We start from the raw sequence: 25,838 nt of genomic DNA, 5'->3' as shown, positions 1-25,838 counted from the left end.
TATCTCTCTCTCTCTCTCTCTCTCTCTCTCTCTCTCTCTCTCTCTCTCTCTCTTCTCTCTCTCTCTTTTGTGGTGCTGGGGATTGAACACAGGGCCTCACTCATGCTAGGCAAATGCTCTACCCCTGAGCCACATCCCTAGGCCTCTATTTTTTATCTAACCCTTTTTTATATTAAAAAAATTAAGTTTTTAATTTTATTTTCTCCTTGCTAATTATTTCTAGTTACTCTGGGAGCAGTTTACCTGGTGAGCTTGAATCAAATTGTGTCTACTGCTATTTTCAGGACTTTTTTATTTTTTTGGTGCCAGGGATCGAACCCAGGGCCTTAGTGCATACAAGGCAGGCACTCTACCAACTGAGCTATAATCCCAGCTCTCAGGACTTTTTTAAAGAAACTTATCTGGTGGCTGGAGCAAGAATTGATGGGATTTCTAATAGGACTGTTGCTATAGCCATCAAATCCCTTATCCTCTGTCACGCTAGTTATCACAAACACAGACTAATAAAGTAATATACAAAAACTCATTAAAAATTACATTAAACCACAACACATCTTCTGGTTTAACTCAGAGCAGATATCCCGAAGAGGAGAGCCCATATGTTGGGTGCTGCCTGGCAAATTAAGAAGAATAAATTATGAATATGAATTACATATTTAAAAAATTTGCCTTAGCTTGGTATCTACTATGGGCTTTTACCCCAGATGCCCACTCAGGGGTTTCCTTCTTTCCCACTTTCTGGATGAGATAAGTGTGATGAGATCCAGCTGGTCAAGGTTATCCAGAGGTAAGAAATATTTTAATGAGAAGTTTGAAAGTTTTTAGAAGACCATTGCAAAGGATGAGAGGAAGCCATTGTTTGAGACAAAAGAAAGTGCAAGGAAGAGAGACACAAACAAAGGAATCAGCTCTACCAGAGAACTGCAGTCTGTTCCCACTGGGGTTCCTCTCACCTTTCCTGGAGTCCTGGGTTAGGCTCCTTATTCCAGATGTAAACTTGCAGTCAGGTTCTTCTCTCAACCATTTCTGGAGCTCTAGGTCAGCCTTCCAGGGTGAAACCAGTGTGAGTATAGTGGCTCCTCACCCTCTTCCACAGGTGCTTCCTGTCATGGCAACTGGTAGGTGTGTCACTAGTTTGGAAGTTGGGTTACAATGAAGTTGCTTATTGTCTGGCTGTCACTCTGGTAGCCATCTCTAGATCCATCTGGTTTTGGCTAGCCTGCCTGAAGAGGAACTTCTAGCCTTCTGCTCCTGTCCTCAAAGATAACTTCATTGGGATTGAACTCTTAATTTTTGGATCCTTCCATTCCACATTGTTCTGCAGTATCTAGAGTCTGCAAATAGTAGTTTACAAGTCAGTGGGGCCCTTGAGCTTAGGATAGTGTTTACATTTTAAGTCAAAAAAACTGAGTATAGGGCTGGGGTTGTGGCTCAGCGGTAGAACACTCGCCTAGCACGGGTAAGGCCCTGGGTTCGATCCTCAGTACCACATAAAAATAAATAAATAAATTAATGATATTGTATCCAACTACAACTAAAAAATAAATATATATATAAAAAAACCAGAGTTATGTGACAGAAACCTTGTATGACCCTCAATCTTTATTTGGCATGTGACTCTACAGAAAAAGTTTGCTGGCACTTTCTCTGTCCCAGTAAATGTCACCGTTTGTTCCATTGTAGATATTAATAATCATAGGTGTTATCTGATCCTTTTCCTTTGGAAATCAATCCAAAGTGAAGTTTTATCATTTTTATCTGCTTCTGAAAGCAGTCTTCTCTTTGCCTTTACCATCCTAATTCATAATCTTTTTCTCAGATAATACCTTGTAACTGATCTTTCAGCATTCATTTGGCCCTCCCTCCACTCATCCAAGTCAGACACCTGCTCCAAATTCTCCATTAAATACAAATTCACTTTTATAGAACTCTCACACACATAGAAAAGTATGCTGCACACAGGCTGCTAGAGTGCTTGTGCTCATTTACATGTATTTGCTCATCATTTGTGTATATTTCTTAGAATTAGGGATGAGTACTTTGAAAATTTCCAACTCAAGTTAACTGTCCACCAACTTTTTCTTTAGTTTGAAGGTAATGAGTTTTAGGTTACTATGAATGTAAAACCAGTTATTCTACTAAGCAATAAAACTAAATTCTCAAAACTAATTAAATTTTTAATTTGTATTGGGGGTGCTAATTCCAGGGGTTTTTAAAGGATCCTTGAATTAGACATAACTGGATTTATTATGATGATTGAAAAACACCACCAAATATCCAAGATGACTATCCTTTCTGAAACTTAATAAACCCCATAATTGTAGTGCTATATTGGCCCATGACTTGGACATAATAGTTGTTTGTAGTTCATATTAAGTATAATTTTCTGTGTTTTGAGCCAAGGAAAAGTCGTCTTCTGCGATGGTTTTAAATTCAGATCAGTTCTGCTCTTCCTCGGAAATTCATTATTAATAGAAACACACTATACTATGAAGAAATTTAGATCGTTGTAGAATGTATGTGAGACACAGCACAGAAATTTCTCTCACCATCTCACCTTATAAATCAAATAGTAGATTGCTTTGAGAATGGGAATACAGGTAGATTAAACCTTGTGACCTTACCTAAGCAGCTGGGTCTTTCTAGCCCTGATGTATAACACTTTAACTCCTATTTAGGAATTTGAAGGTATTATTAACTAATCTGATTGAAATACAAAGATTTGTGACTAAATGTTAATGTTTTAGTACTTTGAGGAGAAAGCAATTTCTTCTCTTTTAATGTACTTGAAAATCTGCTCTGTATTAAACCATATAAAAGATTTTGAAACTTCTTGACTTTTATAGTCTCTGTTAGAAAATAATTGAATCAGTCTAGTTCAGTAAACATTCATTGACTCCTGGGTACTGTGTTAAGGCCTGGAGAGCCAAATGGGTATGATATGACACTACTCTCAGGAAGTATGAACAGGCACACACAGTGCACTACAGGAAGTGGGGTGGCTGTAGGATGCAGAGAGTATTGCAGAAACCCGTCTTGGCTGGAGGTGATCAGAACTGGCTTCTGGGAGGAGAGAACATTAAAGAATGAGTAGAATATAGTCAGGTGGCTGATGGAGATGGGTTGCAGTGTGTTCTGGGAGGCATGGGCAGCATAAGCAGAGAGGGAAGTGGAAAAGTGTAACTAGTGTTGCTGGAGGGCTGGCTGGAAGGCAGGTGTGGGGAATGAGGCAGGGTCCCTATACCATCGGAGGATACTGAAACTTGATCTTTCACCCCATTGGCCTTCAAGCTATTTTAAAAATTAGCTTTACAATTCTGTTCTCACAAGGAATTTTATATGAAAATCAGTATATAAAGCTGATAAGAGGGAACATAGAAGAGAGATTAAATTCAAGAGTTATTTATGAGTCACATTCCAAGGGACCTAATGATTGATTGGGTATAGAGGTAAGGTCGGTGGATTCACAGGTTTTGAGTGATTTTGAATGCCAGAGGCTTCTGTGTGGGATAGTGATGAGTGGGTTAGAATATGATGAATATGAGGTTCCTCTGTACTATCTGTGTCAACATGTCTGTCAGGCAGTTTAAAAGTGCAACTTGAATAGAGGGTTATGATAGGACATATGGATGTCCTTATCAACATACAGATGATACTTAAAAAACTGTAGAGGTGGACAAGATCATTCAGAGATAAACTCTCAGGAACACAAGTTTAAAGGGAAACAGTGGGAGTCAAATCTGCCAACAAGGAATCAAAAGTTGCAGAAAATGTAGAGAATCACTGTGTCAAATGTAGTAGATGTTGATTGAGTCTTCCAAGGGTTGAAATGTGTTTTTCAATGAGGTCATTAGTGTTCCCTTTTGGAACTATCTTCCCAGGACATTGGTAGCAGAAGCTTAATTGTAAAGGGCTAAAGAGTGAATGGGAAGAATGTAAATAGAAATGACAAGTGTAGGATGCTTGTGAAAAGTCTGTTTGACAAGAGAAGAAGGGAGAAAGAGAGCAGCTAGTGCTAAATGCAGTTCTGAAGAAGTTGAGGAAGTGTGCTGGGTGTTAGGGCCAGTAGAGAAGGAAGGTTAGGATCAGAGCTGAGCCATCCAGGGAGGTATGAGGGTCACTATGGCTCAGTCTCAAGTGGTACAAAGCTCTATCAGCCTATTCTTCCAGTCTTTTCTCCTTGCCATGGGGTGAAGAGCTTGGGATGAAAATGTAGTGTCATTTGGTGGACTGATTCAGGAACAGTGATTGAGCATATGGTCTAACTCTAGGGCTTGAACATGCCTGTTCAAGTGTTTTGGAAAATATAGTTTAAAATATTGTTGATGCAATCTGGATGTGGTGGCACATGCCTGTAATCCAGGGGCTGGAAAGGCTGAGGCAGGAGGATTGTGAGTTCTAAGCCAGCCTCAGCAATGGCGAGGTGCTAAGCAACTCAGTGAGACCCTGTCTCTAAATAAAATACAAAAATGGGCTGGGGATGTGGCTCTGTGGTTGAGTGTCCCTGAGTTCAATCCCTGATACCCCACCTCCCAAATAAACAAACAAATAAAATATTGTTGATACAAATAAAAAACCCAAACTGCATGATGAAACTAATAGCAGCGTATAATTTAAAAGCAAGAATAGCAGCATTTAAAGTTCATTGGATTAGACAAAAGGGAATAAAGGGAAGGGAGGTGGATGGGAATAGGAAAGACAGTAGAATGAATAGGACATAACTTTCCTCTGTTCATATATGAATACACCACCAGTGTGACTCCACGTCATGTTCAACCACAACGATGGAAAGTCATCTTCATGTAGGTAAAGTATGTCAAAATACACTCTACTGTCACATGTATCTAAAAAGAACAAATTTAAAAAGGTGGGTGGGCGCTGAGGTTGTGGCTCAGTGGTATAGATTGGATTAGACAAAATGGAATGAAGGGTAGGCACATGTGAGGCACTGGGTTTGAGCCTCAGCACCACATGAAAATAAATAAATAAGATAAAGGAATTGTGTCCATCTGCAACTTAAAAAAAAAAAAAAGCAGCATTTGAAAGCCAGCACTTGAATGCACTGATATCAAAACATTGCATCCATGGGATATTCATATGTTCATGTGCAATAAAACCTTTGTACCATTACTCTGCATTTCAAATAGCATGACATTTAATTAGAATACTGAAAGTCTGCATAAAACTAGTCATATGCTAATTTACAGTTATAAATAGCAAAATACAAAAATAGTACCTCTAGCATAATTAGCAAATTTAACCTTAGCAACTCCCTTTGTTACTGATTCGGTGTTTAAATTGCACCATTTGCCCTCCTACTTTGATTCCTTTTATAAGCAGCTCCCCTGATGAGCAAGGACCTCAGACCTGAACTTGAAAATCACTGGACTCTATGAATGGTGAAATTTTCTAGAATGATGGATGGCCAGGAAGACTTTGAGCCAGTGGCAATGATTGTGAAGTTTTAAAATTTTTCCAATGTGAAGATGGTTTGATGATTTATATGACATAGTACTATAGACCCTAAAATTAACCTTGGAGGGAAATGTATTAGTCAGTCATCCCGGGGAGACACTTTATTGCAGTATTCAAGTAGAGGTAGTATAATTCGTATGTAGTGGTTGTGCTTAAAATTCTATATTGTGTCCTCAGTAGGTTGGAATAGGCAAAATATTCGAAGATCTTTCCACTAATATCTCCACTCATTTGTCTCTTTTTATTTAGTGTAAAAATACCTATTTTTCTTAATCATATTCAAACCTTGGTCACAATCACACCAGGTAGCAATCAGTCTTGGTGAGAGTGATATCATATCAGGCAGGATGGGTGGAAAGGAAGAGGAAGGAAAAACAAAAGGGGAAGACAAAACGAGGGGATTTGTCAGCACAAACAGGATTTTAGTTTTTTTATAGTGAAACAACTTGGTTCTCCAGTCTCCTTCACACGTATTTTCAGAGAACATAGAACTTGCTGTTTGGTGCATCTGGAGTGCCATGTCCCCTTCCTTCACCTGCCTAATTATCTCATGAATCTGACTTTGGTGACCATTGTCCCTATTAATAAAGCCGAGTCAGGCAGGGTCCAAGGATGTTCCTCTCTGATTCTCTGGCACTTGGTTTATGTTTCTGTCCTAGTGTTTATTCTGTTGTACCAATAAATGTAAGTGAGTCGATGTGTGTTTTCATGTCTGTCTATATCAGGTGTTTCAACCTCAGCGCTGTTGACATTTTGGGCTAGGTAATTCATTGTTGTGGGGACCATCCTGTGCACTGTAGGATTTTTAGCAGCATCGCTAGTCTCTTTCCACAAGATGCTATTAGTACCCCCTCCCAGTTGTAACCAACAATGATACCTCCAGACATTGCCAAATGTCCCTGGAGTGTGTCAGAATCACCCTGGCAAGAACCTTCACTCTGTATTTCACTAAGAGCTTCTCAAAGGACTATGGGATATTCCTCCTGGTATTTCCAGTGCTCAGCACAAGGTGTGCATTGACTTTCCATAAATAACCCAGTATTTGAGGGCTGACTAATGTGGAGTGCATTCGCCCTTTCTCTTTCCACCTTCTGGGTCTCAAATCTCTGTAGAACTCAGGCTGAGAACCTCTTGATATTAAAAACGTGGGAAATATGAGGCAGACATAGGGGGAACCTGATTTCTCCCATATTGTCACCATTGACTTGCTGTGTTACCCTGAGTGACTGACTTGCCTTTTAGTTTCAATTTGATTTTAGCTTTAAAATTGGAATAATTGTGTTGTAATGAAGTAAAATAGGATGTTTGAAAACATTTACCACAATCGGTGTTCATCACATACTAGTTTTAATACTCTTGATTGGTTGATTCATGCATTTGTTCCACACAGATTGAGTGCATACCATAAGCTAGGCCCCAAGCTAGAACCAGTTGCAGAATGCATTAATCATATCCACACCCAGCAGGCCCTGGCACTGAGGAATTCCTGCTCTGTGTGGGACACAGGTGTGCAATTCATCCTGGTGAACCTTAGACTACTTAAGGTATGAACCACATGGGACACAACCATGAGGACATGAACTAACCTCAGGAGTTGTTGGGAAGGCCTTTCTTAAGAAACAAGGCTTGACAGCAGGAGGAAAAGTGTGGACGGATGTCTTAGGCAAAGGTGGCACCATGTGCAGATGTGAGTGGGCATGGTGAACTGGCATACTGAGAAGAGTGAGATGTGGGCCAATGGGGCAGGGAGAAGAGGAGAAAATTAAAAGTGATTTAAATCCATGGAGTGTCAATATTTCTGAAGTTAGGGGTTGTTCAACAGTGACCAGGGTAGATTAGAGCTGTATTTTTTTTTTTTTCATTTCAGTCTTATACTTTTCCTTACCAAGTGAGCTTCCCAGAATCTCACCTTGTTACCATTTACAGATTCCTTTACAGATGCATGCAGGGATTTGGCATACCCAAGAAGGTATTTTATAATAGACCTTTGGGATTTTACAATTTCCTTTTTTTTTTTCAGTTGGTTTAACACTATTTTCATGTGTACTTTTAACACATTCAAGATAAAATGAGCCAGGTTTTATTATCTCCCTCCAACCAGTGAAAAGAATACTGCTTGCATTATCTATTATCTATTTGTAAAACCTCTCTGAGGTAGGTAGCTTTTTTTATTGGAAGATAGAGGAATTGATGCTAGGGAAGTGAGCCGATTCATATGAAAGTCCATGGAGTAGAGAATGGCTCCTAGCCTTGTTGCTTTGGTAACTTGGCTCTTTGGGAAGAATTGAAATCAGGCTGGGCACTGTGGCGCACGCCTGTAATCCCAGTGGCTTGGGAGGCTGAAACAGAGAATTGCCTCAGCAGTTGTGAGGTGCTAAGCAACTCAGTGAGACCTTGTCTCTAAATAAAATACAAAATAGGGCTGGGGATGTGGTTCAGTGGTCAAGTACCCCTGAGTTCAATACCAGTACCAAAAAAAAAAAAAAGAAGAAGAAAGAAAGAAAAAGAAAATCAATCTCTTCTATGCTACTGTTTTACAATTTATATTGTAAATGAATTTATAATAAGAAGACTATTAATATATTTATACAATCTGGATGTTATTCATGCATTATTATGCAGTAAGATATGGCTGGTAGAAATAGCTTTGGAAGATATTTTCTTTGTAAAAGGCATGATCTAAATTTTTATATTTAATACTTATAATTTACTTTTATGGAATGATTTATAAATAAATTTTAACATTAAAATCCTTTAATATGTTAAATATCTTTTTTTAGTTTATTTGTATTTGATATTAATGAAGAAACATGAAAGGAAGTGAACTAACATGAACTATATGACTATGTTGTCATTTATACCCAATTGTGGAATCGTATCTTATTCAAAAGCAAATAATCAAGATAAGTGAATAGTATATGATCTGATTTCAGTGTGAATGGATTCTCTGAAAAGAACTCCCTTCATTTACCCTCACAACTGGTGTTAACTAACAGTAGTACAACAGCAGAGGGCACCAAATATCCACTTCAATCTTACACATTTTCTTGATAATTCCTAGTTTTTAATGTTTCCCTCTCCAGTCTCTCCTCTCTTTCTCTTCCTTCCTCCCTACCTTTCTTCCATTTTTCCAAAATTAAAACAGTCATTATTGAAATTGTATTGTAAATACTTTTTAGGAGATGGGGAGGTTTTTCCCCATGTAATTTTTAGAATATTTTAAAAGCACTTTAAGACATCAGTTTGTTTTAATTCAGTGTACCTTTTATATTTATCAGTGTGCATCAGAATTTCAGAAATTCTTCTAAAGGATTTTCTTCAAGAAAATATCATATACAAAATCCAAGGGGAAAGTTATTATTTTTTAAATTATTGTTCTTTTATTTTTCCTAACAAAAGATCATTGAGTAATAAACAAATTTTTCTTACAATATGTAGGAAATAAAAATTTTTAGAATATGCATTATAAGTGTGATATATATATGTATATATATACATATATATGTATAATGATTCATTTTGCAAAATAGAAAATTTATGATTTGCCAAGTACAAATTTTCTTTTGTTCTATTTTAGGACTCAAGATTGACAATTATAGAGGGGTGTGTGTGTGTGTGTGTGTGTGTGTGTGTGTGTGTTGGGACATTTTTTTGCCAGTTCTTTGTATCCTTAATCTCTGCTTTCAAAGCAGATTCTGATTAAAAAATAAATAAATAAATAAAGGCTTCTGGTATAAATAAAGCCTTCTGGTATAAATCAACTCTATTTTTATATGGAAATATGAACCATATATATCATTCATTATATGTTGAACTCAGTACTTGTTCATGAAAACAGTAAATTATTGTACAAGATTACTTAAAAGGATAATCTTGAAAATTATGATATTAAGTAAGCTTTGAAATCAGGACCATTGAATTGAATGGTGAATGAGTAAAATTATTGCCAGTGTTTTAAATTTCTTTTAGTCATTGGATAAATGAAGTGCACTTAAAATATTAATCCTTGTTAAGACTTTTACAACATTATGATATTGGTTTTAGGGGAGAAAGCTGTCAGGTGTTTCAGCAGACATGATTTAACCTGAATGTATTCAAACTTATTATGGTGATAAATGTTATAACAATGAAACATCAACATTTTTTCCTCAGCAGATTCAAAATTATTGCCTTTTGTTGCTGGGGTATATTGCATCTAGTGTATGTTTGTTTTGTATGTATACTAAAAAATATCCATGCTTGAATAAAGATTACTCCTATCATCATGGTGCTGTTATTTTCCTGGGGTTTTTCACTTGAGAAACAATTTTACCTTGTATCCTTTGCATGATTGCCTGCCACAGGTTTGATTTTCAGTGGTGAGGAAGCAACACAATACTGTTTTCCAACATTGCATTTCTGTTGTATTTTAAGTCAGAGTTCTTATTTAAGATCTGAAGTGACAGATCTGTATTTTCCTCATACAGAAAATATAAAGTTATAACAGACTTGATATTTATAATAAAGATGTCAAATATATCTTTCTTATGAGCTTTTTAAGTAGGTGTTGACATATGTGTGTATTTTGCATTTATCATTGAGTTTTACTGGTATTTTGAGAGCTTTTCATTTGTGTGAACCTTATACCTTATGATTCCTTGTTGGATCTTTTTAAGTAAGTTTTGAAACTATTTCATTAATGTAAAAGGCTTTATTTTCTCCCAAGCATCTGGGAGATAATAGGCACTCCACAAATATTTGTAGAATTGAATTTAATCTTTCTTCTATGATAAATTAAAGATGAATTTGAGAGCACACATTTCAGAGGTTCTTAATAAAGGTGACAGAGCAAACATTCCTGTTAAATATTTCCTGGATCGGATAGCCTGTATTTGAAATTATTAAGAATATACAGTGATTTGAAGGAATTTGTCTTAGTGCTATATCTATAATTAAGGTGAGACCCTTGGCATTTGATAGATACTTTTTTCATTTACCTGTAACTAAACTTTACATTGCTAGTTAGAAAATAAGATGGGTCAGTGGTTAACTTTGCTGGGCATGTGTATTTTGTTGTAGTAAGATTTTTACATTAGAGAAGCCACTTGTCAGGTAACACAGGCTCTGCAGGCCTTGGTGATGTCAGAGATTACAGCTCATCTACTTTTTTCTCCTGTTTTACTTTGGTTTTTCCCTACTTTCAGCTGTTTCATTTTGGTGGCGTTTTTCTTTTCCTTACTCTTCCTGTGAGTTACTGGTAAGTACAGGGTTTGCACAATGACACAATCAGTAGCTCTGAGAATGATAAGAGGACTCTCGCACAATCACATGCAGATGTCATGGTACCAGATGTTAGATAACCTTCTAGTAGTCCAAGCACATGACTGTCTGCTGGAGTACCTCCAGAAAGACAGAAATGGGAAAATCTGGGGGTGCCGAAAGGGGCACATGTGTGGCTGACATCTCATGAGAGAGTTTGAGGTCTACCTTGTGTCCTCACTCTTGCCTTCTTTTTACTTTAAGCTGCTCTTGCTGCTTCACTAATTTCTTTACCAAGCATGTTTGCTCTTGCATTCTTTGTGCCACATCATCCCTGTCTCTTTGCTAAAAGAATTTTGCAGATCTTTACTGGGAAAACAGTATCTGTTAAAGCACTGTGGAGTTCTCCTTGTTTCATCTAGTTGTTCCTACCTCATGTCAGGTCTGTCTACTTAGCAGTGTTATAAGGTAGTATTTTACCTTTTGCAGTGACATAAGCTACCATCATATCTAGCGTGGTGCCTGGGCTGTAGCAATGGTTTAGTATGTAGTAGCTATCATTATTAACAATAATTTTTCATATCACTGATGTTATATTAGATATGATACACTTATTATACATAATTTTATGTGTTGTTCACTGACATTAGTGTTGGAAGGTACAAAGCATTAAGAGTAGCTTACAGGTCCAATGTTTGAAAAAGCCAGTATAAAGCACAGTGCTGTGAGAAAAGGTCAGCATCTCCTTCCATCCCACAGTTTACATTCTCATCTCTACTGCACACTTTCACCTGGATGGCTTCTGTTGCCTCCATTTCATATTCCTGTCGCTGCTGTAGCTCCTTTTTGGTAATCATTGCTGGTGGAAGACTTTATATGATTGAATTTGATCATATTACTCCATTAAAGGGTTTGGATAGTAGTTTTCAAACTTCCTTGCATCAGATCATCTGAGTACTCATTATACAGATTCTGGCACATTCTTAGACATATAGATTCAGGTCTGATATCAGGCTCAGGAATCTGTATTTCCCAAACACCCCTGATGATTCTGAGAAAAGTTGTTTAGTGGCTCCCGGGCCTGCAAGATCAAGTTCAAAAGCCTTAATGTGACCCCGATACTCCAGGGAAGCATTCCTTGCATTCTTTATATTGATCACCTGTGGGTTTTATCAGTGTCTATCCTGTGATGTTTCCGATCCTTGTTCTTTTTCATATCCTGCTACCTTTCTGCCAGGAGTGCTCTTTCATACCGCTTTTATGAAGTGCTCTTGGTCACTCCAGGTGGAGTTGGTACTTTTTCCATTGTGTCCCTTTCTTGTGCCTTGCAACCCCCCTCTTTTTATAGTACCATTCATACTACCCTGTTATTACATGTCATTCTCTGTTATTCGATTCAATCTGTTACTTAGGTTCCATGACTAGAAAAGCCATTTCTTACTCTTCTTTTTGTCCTCAGTGCCTTGCACAAATATAGAACATAATAGGCCCTGAGGTGAGTGTAGAATGAGTGAATTAAATACAGGAGTAAGACTCAGAAAGCCTTGATTTTTTTTTTTTACTTCCTATATGTAACTTCATATTTACTAATATGCAGCATAAATTCATCACATTACTTAGGTTGTTTAAGTGTTTTATGAAAATATTTAAGCCAGGCATGGTGGCGTATACCTGTAATCCCAGGAGCTTGGGAGGCAGAAGCAGGAGGATCGCAAGTTCAAAGCCAGCCTCAGCAACTTAATGAGATTCTAAGCGACTTAGTGAGACTCTGTCTCAAAATAACAAATAAAAAGGGCTTGCAGATATGGCTCAGTGTTAAGCACCCTTGGGTTCAATCCTTCGATTAAAAAAAAATTATATGCCATCCTCCTTTAAACATCAGTTCAGAAAAGTTTATATAAAGGGGTAGTGATAAGATCTACTTGAAGAATTCTTTATGGTGTAGGAGCCCGTTGATTAAAACTGGAAAAGTATTTTATCAAATCAATGGTCTTGAACTTTATGCATTTTATTTCAGAGCATTATTTTTCTAGTTATGAAAATAATATGCATTATTTATAATGTAAGAATTAGAAATACAAACAGAATGTTCTATAATTCCACTACAAGATATTACAATTAACATTTTGTGTGCTGTTTCTTTCCAGTCTCTCTTGCTATACTCATATATTTAAGTGTTAAATAAGTGAAATTGGGACTATACTCTGCACATGCACGTGACTATGTAGTTTTATTTCACTTAAAAGTGGAACATAGGCATTTTGCCATGTGATTAACTATACCTAGAAAGCATGATTTGTAACGATTGCAACATTCATTCTTACATATGGCTATGCTCAAATTATTTACCTATTTCCTTATTATATATTTAGGTTGTTTCCAATTTTTAAAAAACAGATGCCAAAATTAGGATGCTGCTTCACTGAACATCCTTGTATATAAGTCCTTGTCTGTATTTCTGACTTAATATTTAGGTTAGGATCCTGGAAATAAACATATTGTATCAAACAATGTTTTAATCTTAAGGGTTCACAAAGTATTTTGTCAAATTACTGTTCCAAAAGCTTGCACATCTGCTGTGTGTTGATTTGATTTTCACTATACAGGTTTTAGTGTTTTTTGTTAACAAATTTTATAAGTGATGTGGTTATTTTAACTGCAATTTCCTTGATAACTAGTTTGAGCAGGTTTTCCATGTTTTTATTGACTATGTTTCTTTTACTGTGAATTGTCTTTGACCTTTATGTTTTTTCCCTTTTTCCTTTTATTTGGGCATTAGTATTCTTATTTACTTAAAAAATTTTGTATAGATTATAACTTCATTAGTATTATTTCTGGCATATTTTATTTCTATTTCTTACTTGCCTTTTAACAATTGTTTTTACAGTAGAGAATTTTAAGCATGCTTATCATTTCTCATCTCAAGATCAGACATTCATCTATATTTTGATTTAGTTTTCAGAATTTGTTATTATCTATTTCTCTTAATAATATATGATAATGGAATGTTTTTTGGCAGAAGAGTGACATGATTAGATTTGTGCCTCAGAAGGAAGTCTGTGGCTCTGTGTGGGTGGACTTGGGGTAAGGCAAGATGAATGCCTGTACAGCCTGACTTGAGCGGCAGACCCAGGGTCTGAATTTCTGTGGTGAAGGTGCAGTAAGAAGGAGTAGTGGTTCTTGAGGACTAAGAAGACACTGCAGGCTTAATGGGAGGGTATAGGTGACACGTGTTAAATAGGAGGCTGGCTCCGTGGGCCATCCAACTACTAGCATGTGGAAATACAGGACTGGAATTACTTTCAGAGGCCGGTCTGGCTGGAATTTGGGAGCAGCTACTTACAGGTGATATAGTTCTAGTGCCAAAGGAATAATGAGCCAGCAGGTGGCTGCCGAGGAGGAGGAAGGGTCAGAATTAGATAGCTTGGCTCTCTGGGGGCAGTAGGTGGGGATTCAGGGATGCTATAAGGTGGTTTTTTATTCTTTCTCTTTATTTATATTCTCAGTCTCTCAGGAATAACAACAATAGCAATAACTGCAAAGATTAGGAAGGACAAAGACTGAAGAGTTCCCACTGGATTTACTGTACTAGTTTCACTAAATTTGACTAAAAGGGACAGTAGAAGGGGAGGGGAATAGAAGGGGAATGGTCAGACTAACATTTCAGGATCTGGAACAACAACAAAAAAGACTTGAATATGTTCTCTATACTGAGGGAAGGGAATCTGTGAACAGGGAGGGACTGTAGGCAAATTAGCTGAAGAAAGGATTTGGTGGTACAGCAATGTCAAAGGATTGGAAGTCAGAATACTCGAACTCTTTCGGTAGAACAGTAGTTCATTCATAGACACAGAATTTGCCTATAAGTTATTGAAACAAATTTTAATCTCTTCTATGAGCAAAGAGACTCCTTGGTTCAATAAGACACTTTTTCTTTGATTTTTTGAAAATCTTTTTTTTTAAATTTTTTTAATTTAGTTGTTGATGGACCTTTGTTTTATTCATATGTGGTGCTGAGAATTGAACCCAGTGCCTCACACATGGTAGGCAAGCACTCTACCACTGAGCTACAACCCCAGCCCCTGATTTTTAATTAATGACATTTTATGATTGTTTCAGCATACAGTTCTAATTGTATAAAATGTTTCTTTAACATGCTGCTGCTGATTTGCAAAGTTAGTGTTATTTTTAATGAGATAAACCCCTGAAAAGACAGCTTAAGAAGCATTTTAATTCTGCTATTTATTGTTCATTAATGAATAGTAAAATTAAATACTTTTAATTATAACCATTTTTTAAAAATATCTGTTGCAGGGGAATTTACCTAAATATTCTCATAACTCCCTGATGGTTCAAGCAATAAAGACAAACCTCACAGACCCGGACATACACGTGCTTTTCTTTGATGTGGAAGCGTTGATTATTCAACTCCTGACTGAAGAAGCCTCTAGGCCGAATACTGTGCTTATTTCCCCAGAGAATTTGCAAAAAGCATCTGGCAGTTCAGACAAAGGGGGCTCTTTTCTAACTGGAAAACGAGCAGCAGTTCTCTTCCAACAAGTGAAAGAAACTATCAAAGAGAACATAAAGGAACATCTCCTTGATGATGAAGAGGAAGATGAAGAGATAATGAGGCAGAGAAGGGAAGAAAGTGATCCTGAGTATCGGGCCAGCAAATCTAAGCCCTTGACCCTATTAGAATATAACTTAACTATGGACACTGCAAAATTGTTCATGTCCTGCCTTCATGCCTGGGGTTTGAATGAAGTTCTGGATGAAGTTTGTCTTGATCGCCTTGGAATGCTGAAGCCACACTGTACAGTATCGTTTGGCCTTTTATCGAGAGGAGGTCATATGTCACTGATGCTGCCTGGGTATAATCAGGCTGCTTGTAAACTACCACATGGGAAAGCAGAAGCAGGAAGGAAGTTGCCAGCAATGGAGGGAGTAGGAAAGGGGACTTACGGAGTATCCCGAGCAGTCACCACCCAACATCTCCTGTCTATCATATCTTTGGCAAATACTTTAATGAGTATGACCAATGCAACTTTTATTGGTGACCATATGAAGAAGGGTCCTACCAGGTGTGACCATGATAGTTTGATTTTATTTTTAAGTTTTTAAAAAAGAAACCTATTTTTGTTATTGTTACTTTTTTTGTTTCTAAATACTTAGACCATTTCAGTGTTTCCCCTTTAAATTTTAAAACACAAGTCTCTAAAATGCTTAGTTTAAGATATATATATATATATATATATAATATATGTAATTTTATATATACATAAAAAACTTACTGGCTATTAAAAGGGGGTTTAGAATGTGGGAATTGATCATATAGACTAGCTCTTGAATAAATATGATTTTAAAATTGTGTACTAGTTTAAAATGCTTCTCAAACACAGATGCAATGAATGATATGTTTTCAGTGACTGGCTTCAGAATTTTGTAAGTATAATCTGAATTTTTCAGCAGGGAAAGAGAAAACAATTTTTGAAAACCAGAGTACTGTATTAATGTTTTTAGAACATCTAGCTTGCATGCTGGTTTCTGTTTTCCCCAGGTTATGAAGACAACTTTTTATTATATTTTATTGAGAGTTGACCACCATATCAAGAATTTTTTTAAACAAATAATTATATAGCACTTACTCTGTGTTAGGTTTTGTTGTAAGTATTTTACAAAAACTAACTCATTGGTGCTGTTAACTCTATAAGGTAAATGGTTTTATCATCCTTTCATTATAGTTAAGAAAACTCAGATAAGTGAAGTGACTTGTACAAGGTCACATCTGCAATCAGTGATAGAGCCAGAATCCAAACTAAGATCTTCTGCTTCTGGGTCCAAGATTTTGTAATGCCTTAATGCCTTTTTTTATATGTTAGGACTGAGTACTTTTAAAATCCAATATATTGTTCCATGAATTCATTTGCACCAGTGATAATGGGTTGGCTGAAATCTTAGCATGCTAATATTGAAGAATGGAGAATTAAGAATATTTACCCGTCAGTGGTAAATATTGGAATGTTCATAAATATTTCTTGAACTAATAGTATAAATTGTAGGTATAAAATTTTTACTTGCTACTTGCTTTGTTTTATCATATTAAAATTTGAAATGGAAAATGTTAGTGCATATAAAATTCTTAAAAAGCCATCTTTTTGGAACAGTAAATTGAGAATGTTTTTTATGTTTCTTTGCAATTAATTTGAATCTAGAAAACAATATTTTAAGTAGTTCTAGAAATATGAAAATGTGAAAGAATATATACATGTATTTTTTTCTTCTATTTAAAGGCCACCTAGACCAAGCACCCCAGACCTTTCTAAGGCAAGGGATTCTCCTCCAACTTCCAGTAATATTGTGCAAGGACAGATTAAACAAGGTAAAATTAAATCTTATTAAGTAATTGACATGACATTTCAGCTGTAGAAACTGAGGAGACATAGCTAATGTATAATCATAACATTTTGTTTGTCTCAGGTTGTTAAAAGAGAGAAAAGTTGTTATATTCCAGATGTAAATATGGATAATTAAGATGTCAGTTAAAAATAAATCAAATTTATTTGGAAATTGATAAATGAGCATATTTCACATAATTTTATTATCCTGTCTTTGCCCTAATTTTTATGCATTAGGGGCACCTTAACTTGACAACACTAGTGTTTAATTGTGTGTATCTTGATTTTAAAAGCTATACCTATTTTTAAACTACATTTAAGAATATTTAAATTCATGGTTCAATACTATAACTAATTTGCCACTTGCCAGTAGTTTATACATTGTGACTCACAAGTGGATATCCTTGTTAAACTATTCTTTTTATCTCTTTATTTAAATCACTATATACCATCATTTTCATTTTAACTTTGTCTTTCATTAGTATACATACAAAAAAGTGCACAAAACAAAAATATACAGCTCAGTGATTTTTACCAGCTGAGCATTCTTGTAACTACCTTCTTGCACAAGGAATACAACATACCGAGAGTTCAGAAGCATCTTACACCCTCCCACCCTGTCATCATACCTTCCCTTTCTAAGGACACCTTATAGGTCGATCATCCCTAATCAAAAGTCTGAAATCTGAAATCCTCCAAAAATCTGAAAAATTTTTTATTCTTTTTGTTCAGCTACTTCTTTGCTTTCTTTTATAGTTAACATCACCTAAGTTTAAGTTCCTAAACGTTATAATTCAGTTTTGCCTGACTTTTGAGCTTTATGTTAATTCAGACATAGAGTATGTATTCTTTTGTGCCCAGCGTTTTTTGTGAGATTTGTCAGTGTTGCATTTGATGGTTCATTTTTATTACTGAGATTATCCTGAAGAATGAATAGATCACAATTTACTCATTTTGTTTCTATTAAGAATGGTGTTAGCTTTAGGATTTTCTAAGATGCCCTTTATCAGGTTTAGGAAGTTCCTATATGTGCCTGGTTCATTGAGATATTTTTACTATTATTATGAATGGACATTAGATCTAGTCAGATGCTTTTTCTGCATCTGTTGAAATGATTATATGATTTTTCTCCTTTATTTTCTTTGTAAGACAAAATATATTGACTTTTTTGTACTTTTTTATTTTAAAACAACTTTGTAATATAGACCATAGTTCATCATGATGAATTATTTATTTCGTAGGTCATTAAATACAATTTGCTAAGTTTTTGTTGAGGTTTTTTTTTTTTTTTGGTGTGTGTGTGTGTATGTGTGTGTGTGTGTGTGTGTGTGTGTGAAGGATTTTGATGTGTGATTTTCATTTCTGATAATGGCTGTGCAATTTTGATAACAGGTAATGCTGGCCTACCAAATGAGTTAGGAGGGGATTCCTTTTCTTGTGTTTTCTGGAAGGATTAGTGAAAGCTTACAGGCCTGGATTTTGCTTTATGGTAAAGTTTTTTAACTACAGATTAAAAATACTTAAATTTAAAATATAAATAGATGTAAAATATAAATATATATTCATGTTTTTCAAAATTCCCCTTGAGCAAACTTTGATAGATTATGTCAAATGTATCAATAAAAAATTGTAGGACTTGAAATTTTCTCTACTTTTTCATTTTTAATTTTCATAATTTTTGGGTTTTTTTTCTGTTTTCCAAATCAGTCTGTCTAGTAGATTAATAATTTTATGGTTTTTCTCAAAGAAATAATTCTGGTTTCATTGATTTGAATCTGTTAATTTTGTTTTCTACTTCATTGATTTTTTGCTTTGATATATGTTAATTCATTATTTTCTGTTTTTAATTTGCTTATCTTTTTTAGTTTCTTAAAGTAGGAGCTCAGGCGGTCATTTAATGCTATAATTTTCTCCCCAAGAATTCATTCCTTTAGTGGTATCCCACACATTTTTATATGTTGTGCTTTTTCTTTTTGTGTGTTTCATTTATCCATAAGTAATTGAGTAATGAGTTTTTAAAATTTTTAAACATTTGGGGATTTTGTAATGATCTGTCTGGTTTCTAATTTATAATAGTCAAATTATATTTTGCATTGTTTTAATCCTTTGCTATTTTTTCAGTTTATTTAAAAAATAGAAAGTATATTTCGAGTATGTAATATGATGTTTTGAAACAAATGTACATTTTGGAATTGCTAAGCTCATTAGCATGTCCAGTTCCTCTTATGTGTATCATTTTTTTTTCCTAGTGAAAACACTTCATCTTTACTCTCTGAGCAGTTTTCAAGTATGAATATGATTGTTATTAACTCAGGTCACCATATTTTGCAATTGGAATCCTTTTGAATTTGTTGATACTTGTTTTACGTCCCATAATATATTGGTACATATATTGCATGCACTTTAGGAGAAGCGTGTATTCTACTGTCATTGAGTGGAGTATTGCAAAAAGTCAATCTGGCCAAATTGCTTGACAGTGTTTAAGCTTAGTGTGTGTGTGTGTGTGTGTGTGTGTGTGTGTGTGTGTGTGTGTGTGTGTATTTGCTGGCTTTTCTGCCTAAATGTTTTTTTATCAGTAGATAATGACACTGACCTCTGCATCTATGAATTTGTTTATCCCTCCTTGCATTTCTATCAGTTTTTTGTTTTTTTAATCTTCCTTATTAGGTGCATAAAACCTCTGGGGCTGTTATTTCTTTCTGAGTTTTTGACTCTTTTGTCATTTAAAATGATCTTTCTGTTTGCTGTTATTCTTTGCTCTCAAATCTGCTTTGTCCATATTATTGTAGCCATTTTAGCATTTTTGGCTTCTATTATTCTGGCTTATTCTCTCCCATCCTTTTACTTTTTACCTACTGGGTCTTTTTATTTAAAGTATGTTTCCTGGAAGCAGTGTGTAGTTTAGTTTTGTTTTTTTTTTTTTTTTTTTTTTTTTTTTTTTTTTAAATCCTATCTGACCTGCTTTCTAAATGTTTAAACATTTGCATTTAATATAATCATTGATATGGTTAGATTTGGATATCATTCTGCTATTTATTTTTATCTTTGTCCCATTTATTCTTTATTCTTTCTTTTCCTTCTGCTGTCTTTTGGATGGATGAAGTGTATTTTACTATTTCATTTAATCTTCTTTGTTAGTTTATAAGCTAATTATTTTATAATATTGCTGGTTATTTTAGAATTCATAGTCTACATCTTTAACTTACCACAACATACCTTTCTGTGATATTATACTACTTGATACTTTTAATATTGTATTTGCATTTCTTAACTCTTGGTCTTTATGATATGATTAACTGTTTTACTTTTACATATGTTATAAATCTCACAAATCATTGTTAAGAATTGTGTGTAATAGTCAATTAAAGTTCAAAAAAAAGAAGAAAAAGAAATGCATATATGCATATTTACACATTTGGTTACTGTCTTGATGTTATTTATTCTTTTGTGTAATTCCACATTTCTATCTGCTGTAATCTTCCTTCTGCCTAAATAACTTGCTTTTCTTGTAGAGGGAGGACCTTCTCTTTTTTAGCTTTGTGTGTTTGAGAACATTTTTATTTGCTTTTTTTTTTTTAAAAGATTTTTTTTTTTTCTTGTACCATGATCTGGGTTGACTGTTTTTGTTGGTCAGTACTTCATGGCTTGCATTATTTCTAACAAGAAATATGACTTTTTCTTAAGTTTGTTCCTCTGAATGTAACATTACTTTATTATTCTTGCTGCTTTAAAAATTTTCTCTTTATATCTGGTTTCTAGAAAGTTGATTATGTGCTACCATAGTATTTCTCATATGTCTTGTGGCTGGAACTTATTGAATTTCTTAATTTTATAGTTTTCATTAATTTTGAAAAAATTTTAACCAATTGTTTTTCAAATGTCCTTTCATCTCTCTCTCTCTCTCTCTCTCTCTCTCTCTCTCTCTCTCTCTCCCTCTCTCTCTCTCTCAAATATCTTTATTTTTATTTATTTATTTTTATGTGGTGCTGAGGATCAAACCCAAGACCTCACAAGTGCGAGGCAAGCGCTCTACCACTGAGCCACAACCCCAGCCCATTACTCTTTTTTCTAGTGGACTCAAGTAACATTAGGTTGCTTGAAATTGTTTCATAGATCACTGCTTCTCTTTTATTTTGGGGTTCTTTTTCTTCCTTGGGTTTTGGTTTAAATTTGGATGATTTCTATTGCAGTGTCTTCAATTTCATTAGTCGTTTCTCATTAAACTGCCACTAATCTCATCTCAATACTTTTTCATCTCAGACAGTATGCTATGTATTTCCAGAATTCTGACTTGGGGCTTTTTAAAAGTAGATATAAATTATGGTTATAATAACTATTTTAACGGCCTTGTCTCCTAATTCTGATATCTCCTTCAGTTCTGGACTGGTTTTGATGAATTGTTTTCTTCTTTATGTGCTTCTCAGCCTCTTGGCATGCCTTATAATCCTTGATTAGATAGCAAATGTTTGAATTTTACTAAGTTGGATTCTAGATATTTTTGTTAATCTTTTGAGCTTTTTTTTTTTTTTGGATCCAGTTATGTGGAAACAGTTTGACTTTTTTTTTTAAGTTCCGCTTTTATGATTTGTTAGGTAGATTTGGAGCATTGCTCCTGTAAGGCAGATTACTTCCTATAATGGAAGCAAGATGTTCCTGAACACTCCTATCAAATGCTCGGTTAGACTGATGGGAACAGGCTCTGTTTCTGGCCTTTCTCTAGCCCAGAGTAGTCTTCTTCCACACAAGTTCTGATTGGTGCTCTGCTGAGCAATCCAAGGGGGCTTCAGTCTTTTTGGTTCTCCTTTCTCTGTCCTGTGAGTCATAGCTGCCCTGGTTTCCTGAAATTCTGAGCTTTGTCTACTCAACTCTGGGAGACTGCTTCACTTCTCCTCAGTTCCTCTCCCTGTTGTCAAATCTCTCTCAAGGCTATAAGCTAGACCTATCATAGAGCACACTTGGTCTCCCATGTCTCAACCCTTTATTGCTTTCTTTCTTCCTTTTTTAAGATAGGTTTGTTCTTACTCCATTTTGTTCACAGGTACAAGTGTTTCTTCCTTCATTTGAAAATAGGCTTCATACACTTTTTTGGGGGGAAGAGGTTGGGAATTGAACCCAGGGGTGCTTAACCACTGAGCCACATCCCCAGCTCTTTTTTTTTTTTTTAATTTAGAGACAGGGTCTCATTAAATTGTTGAGGCTGGATTTGAACTTGTGATCCTCCTGCCTTACCCTCCTAAGCCACTGGGATTACAGGTGTGCACCACAATACCAAGCAGTGCTTCATGTACTTTATTTAGTAAGATTCTTTATGTTTCTCCAAGTTTTAATGGTTTTAGAGCATTGTTATATGGAGAAATGAAAATAGGCTTTGATTCAGGCACAACCAACATTTTAAAATTCCAGATCTTGTGTATTTTCTCCAAGAGTATCTATGTATTTTTCTGAATTCACTTGCAATATCTTCCATGGATAGATTAAGCAAATTGGGCAGCACATGTTTTCCTTCATTTAGTTTAGAGATGTTTTAATGATCCTGTTAAGGATATTTTGTTGTTGCTGTTGTCGTCATCATCATCATCGTCATCATCATTATCTTTGTCATCATTCTTAGCAGTTGATTCTTCTTGAATTATATCTCCCTGCGTATAGTAGAGAGAAGCATTCAGTATAATTTGTGACATGGCTGTACTGCATTGTGTATCTACCACAGTAATATTGTTGGACTTGTTCACATGCTACAGACTGAGGATTTAAAGTGACATGTTCTAATATTGCTCCTCTCAGAAAAGCATTGAGTGTAAAGAGCTGTAAACAGGCACTGAAAATTGAGTCTATTTCTAAAGCATCTATTTTAATCAATGAATTTAAGAATTTCCATTTGTTAAACACATAATGTTTGTCTTTTAAAGTCAGTGAAAGTCAGCAGTCTCTATTGAGAAATCTACATAATAAAATACTTCAGGATGGCATTATGAAACTTACTTTTTATTTTAATATTGACATGAATATTAGTGTCTTTATTTCTTCAACAAATATTTGACAAGCACTTTTTTATCTCCTAACAACTCCATTTGCTAGTTTAGAAAGATTAGTCTGTATGCTATCTTGAATAGTTTCTATATGTCTAGTAGATAACACAAGAACATAAATAACCAAAATAAAGTGGGAAGTGGGAAGAGAACATACAAGGGACTCTGAGTTCTCAAAGTCGAGCAGGGCATTATAAATTCTTATTTTTACTCTAACTTTTATTTCCTTGGTTTTCTTTTCCTGATTGTTCTACAGTGCACAATGATTGATAATTGATAATTGCAAACACAAAAATGCTTATTTTTTAATAAATTATAATTTATATATTGGCTTATACTTGTTCAGCTGCAGATAACCTACATGAAGTAAAGACTGGCTGGGGATAGAACTTTTCATTGAAATTCATGTTTGATAATAAAGATATGATAGATAGTCTATATAATATTTCATAAACAATTCATTGAAAAATAATTTCTTTATTAGAGTTTTATTTTGTCTGATAGTAGATTCATTAACTCAGTGTTTATCTGCAAATAACATTTACTGAGAGCCATCCATTTTTTGATATAATATTTACTTATTAGATACTCTTCTGCAATTTATGAAATATACTACTTGAGAAAGGGATAAGAGATTTCAGTCAACCAAGTTTCTGTTCACAGTGATGCAGTGCTAAATCTATGTTTGGCTTAAGGCACTTGTCTTACATTCTGGCCTACAGTATTTCTCTTCATGATTCTCATAGCAAAAATCTGTGGTCTGCATCTCTGGTGCATCTCTGAATTTTATCTGTATGTTTAGTTGATGCCTCCCTACCCTGGGGAGGTGCATAAGAAGGTCAGACAACTCCAAGATTTAAGGTTATATTGCATTCTTTGCAATTTTGTTTTTCAGATATGGGTCAACATTGGTTGTCTAACCTGAGAGGTAAGAAGTTGTCACTGTTAAATTATCTCAGGAAACATTAATAAATTAACCAATAGTGTAGCAATATCCTTCCTTTTCCAAGATCTGTGGCATAAAAGCTGAACTTAACCTGGAGTACATATTTCAAGTCAATGAATGGATCTGAGAATCCCTTAAAACTCAGTGTGTTTGAACTTAAATGCCTTTCTTTTTTTAACTGGCTAATAACTTTGATCTGCTGTGGGAGCTGGAATGGCAGAGACATTTTTTTCCATTTTGTTTACTGATTTATTGTAAGTGCTTAGAACAGTGACTGATTCATAGAGGGAGTATATTAAATATTTCTGGAATGAATGAACATATAAATACCTTTCCTTTATTTTTCTAGGGTCAGTATGTCAATAACTCTGTTCAGAGGCTGAAGGGTTGACAAAATAAATTCCTCCCCTCAAGGAGTTTATGTCTGTTGGAGGAAATACAAGGAGTGCAGTTTGTGATAATATTTTAATTGGTTACTAATTTGCCTTTCTCTTGGGCTCAGTGCTTTGAGGGAAGAAACTTTGTCTAATCTTCGTGTGTTTTTATATGCTTAGCTCAGTGCCTGGTCCATAGTAATAAGCACTTATTTAGTGTCAGTTAAGTGAGATAGGACATGTTGACAGCTTTCTCGTAGCTAGTTTGTTATTGTTTATGATGTTATAAATTTATTTTTTACTTCTTAGAGAAGCCATTTATTTATTCTGGATATTAGTAATGACGGAAATCTTTATGAGATTTTTTTTTGGAAAAAAAAATTTTGTTTTGTGTTTTGTTTTGTTGACTCTTTAGCTGTAGTTACAGGCCAAGGAAAATCACTGTCACATCTAGATTTACTCTATTTCTAACATAATCCAGTGGTGATCTAGAAGTTAAATAGTGTTACTGAATTTTTTAAACATTATGGGCACTTTCATGTGTTGCCTTGATGTGTGTTTGTCAGAATGCCACCTTGGGCAGGGCCCTTATCCTTGCTATTGCCTAGAAGTTTACTCTGCTCTATTTCTCGTTATTTGTAGTCTTCTTTTCAGTGTTTTAAGGATGTCCTTTTTTCCTAGGAATGTTTGACAGTACATTTCTCAATTGCTCCCAAATGTGTTGTTCATTTAGTGGTTCCATATCTGAGTGAAAGGTCTAAATTATTACTAAACCCATCACTTAAGTAAGGTTTTCATGCACAATTTGTATAGCACCATGATGAATAGTGTGAATAAATTTATAATATGATACTCCGCATTAAAAAATGACAAAATCATAGAATTTACAGGGAAATGGATGGCATTAGAGCAGATTATGCTAAGTGAAGCCAGCCAATCCCTAAAAAACAAATGCCAAATGTCTTCTTTGATATAAGGAGAGTAACTAAGAACAGAGTAGGGACGAAGAGCAGGAGAAGAAGATTAACATTAAACAGGGACGAAAGGTGGGAGGGAAAGGGAGAGAGAAGGGAAATTGCATGGTAATAGAAGGAGACCCTCAGGGTTATACAGTGGAGGAGGTAGAGAGAGAGGAGGGGAGGGGAGGAGGGAGGTGGGGAGGGGGGAGGGTGGAGGATGGGAAAGGCAGCGGAGCACAACAGACACTAGGATGGCAATTTGTAAATCAATGGATGTGAAACTGATGTGATTCTGCTATCTGTGTATGGGGTGAGGGTGGGAGTTCATAACCCACTTGAATCAAAGTGTGGAATATGATATGTCAAGAAATTTGTAATGTTTTGAACAACCCACAATAAAAAAAATTAAAAAAAAAAAA

General features: G+C 35.2%; 1 protein-coding gene across 4 annotated transcripts in view; it reads left to right on the top strand.

Moving 5' to 3' along the window:
- The window catches only part of Wdr7 (WD repeat domain 7), a 334,029-nt gene that overhangs the window by 86,948 nt on the left and 221,243 nt on the right, over positions 1 to 25,838 (top strand). For 3 of the 4 annotated variants that reach the window (XM_015482357.2, XM_048806162.1, XM_048806160.1), the window contains exons 15-16: positions 15,028 to 15,797; positions 17,007 to 17,095. In XM_015482357.2, the coding sequence (XP_015337843.1) occupies positions 15,028 to 15,797; positions 17,007 to 17,095 (859 nt within the window). Of the gene's footprint in view, positions 1 to 15,027; positions 15,798 to 17,006; positions 17,096 to 24,035; positions 24,069 to 25,838 lie in introns of all 4 variants that reach the window. The other variant, XM_048806161.1, reaches the window with a different exon arrangement.

The sequence above is a fragment of the Marmota marmota genome, unplaced genomic scaffold (genome assembly GCF_001458135.2).
Source record: "Marmota marmota marmota unplaced genomic scaffold, marMar, whole genome shotgun sequence".
Classification (NCBI taxonomy): Eukaryota; Metazoa; Chordata; class Mammalia; order Rodentia; family Sciuridae; genus Marmota; species Marmota marmota.
The sequence above is the reverse complement of the archived record's forward strand: the minus strand, read 5'-3'. Positions and strand labels throughout refer to the sequence as shown.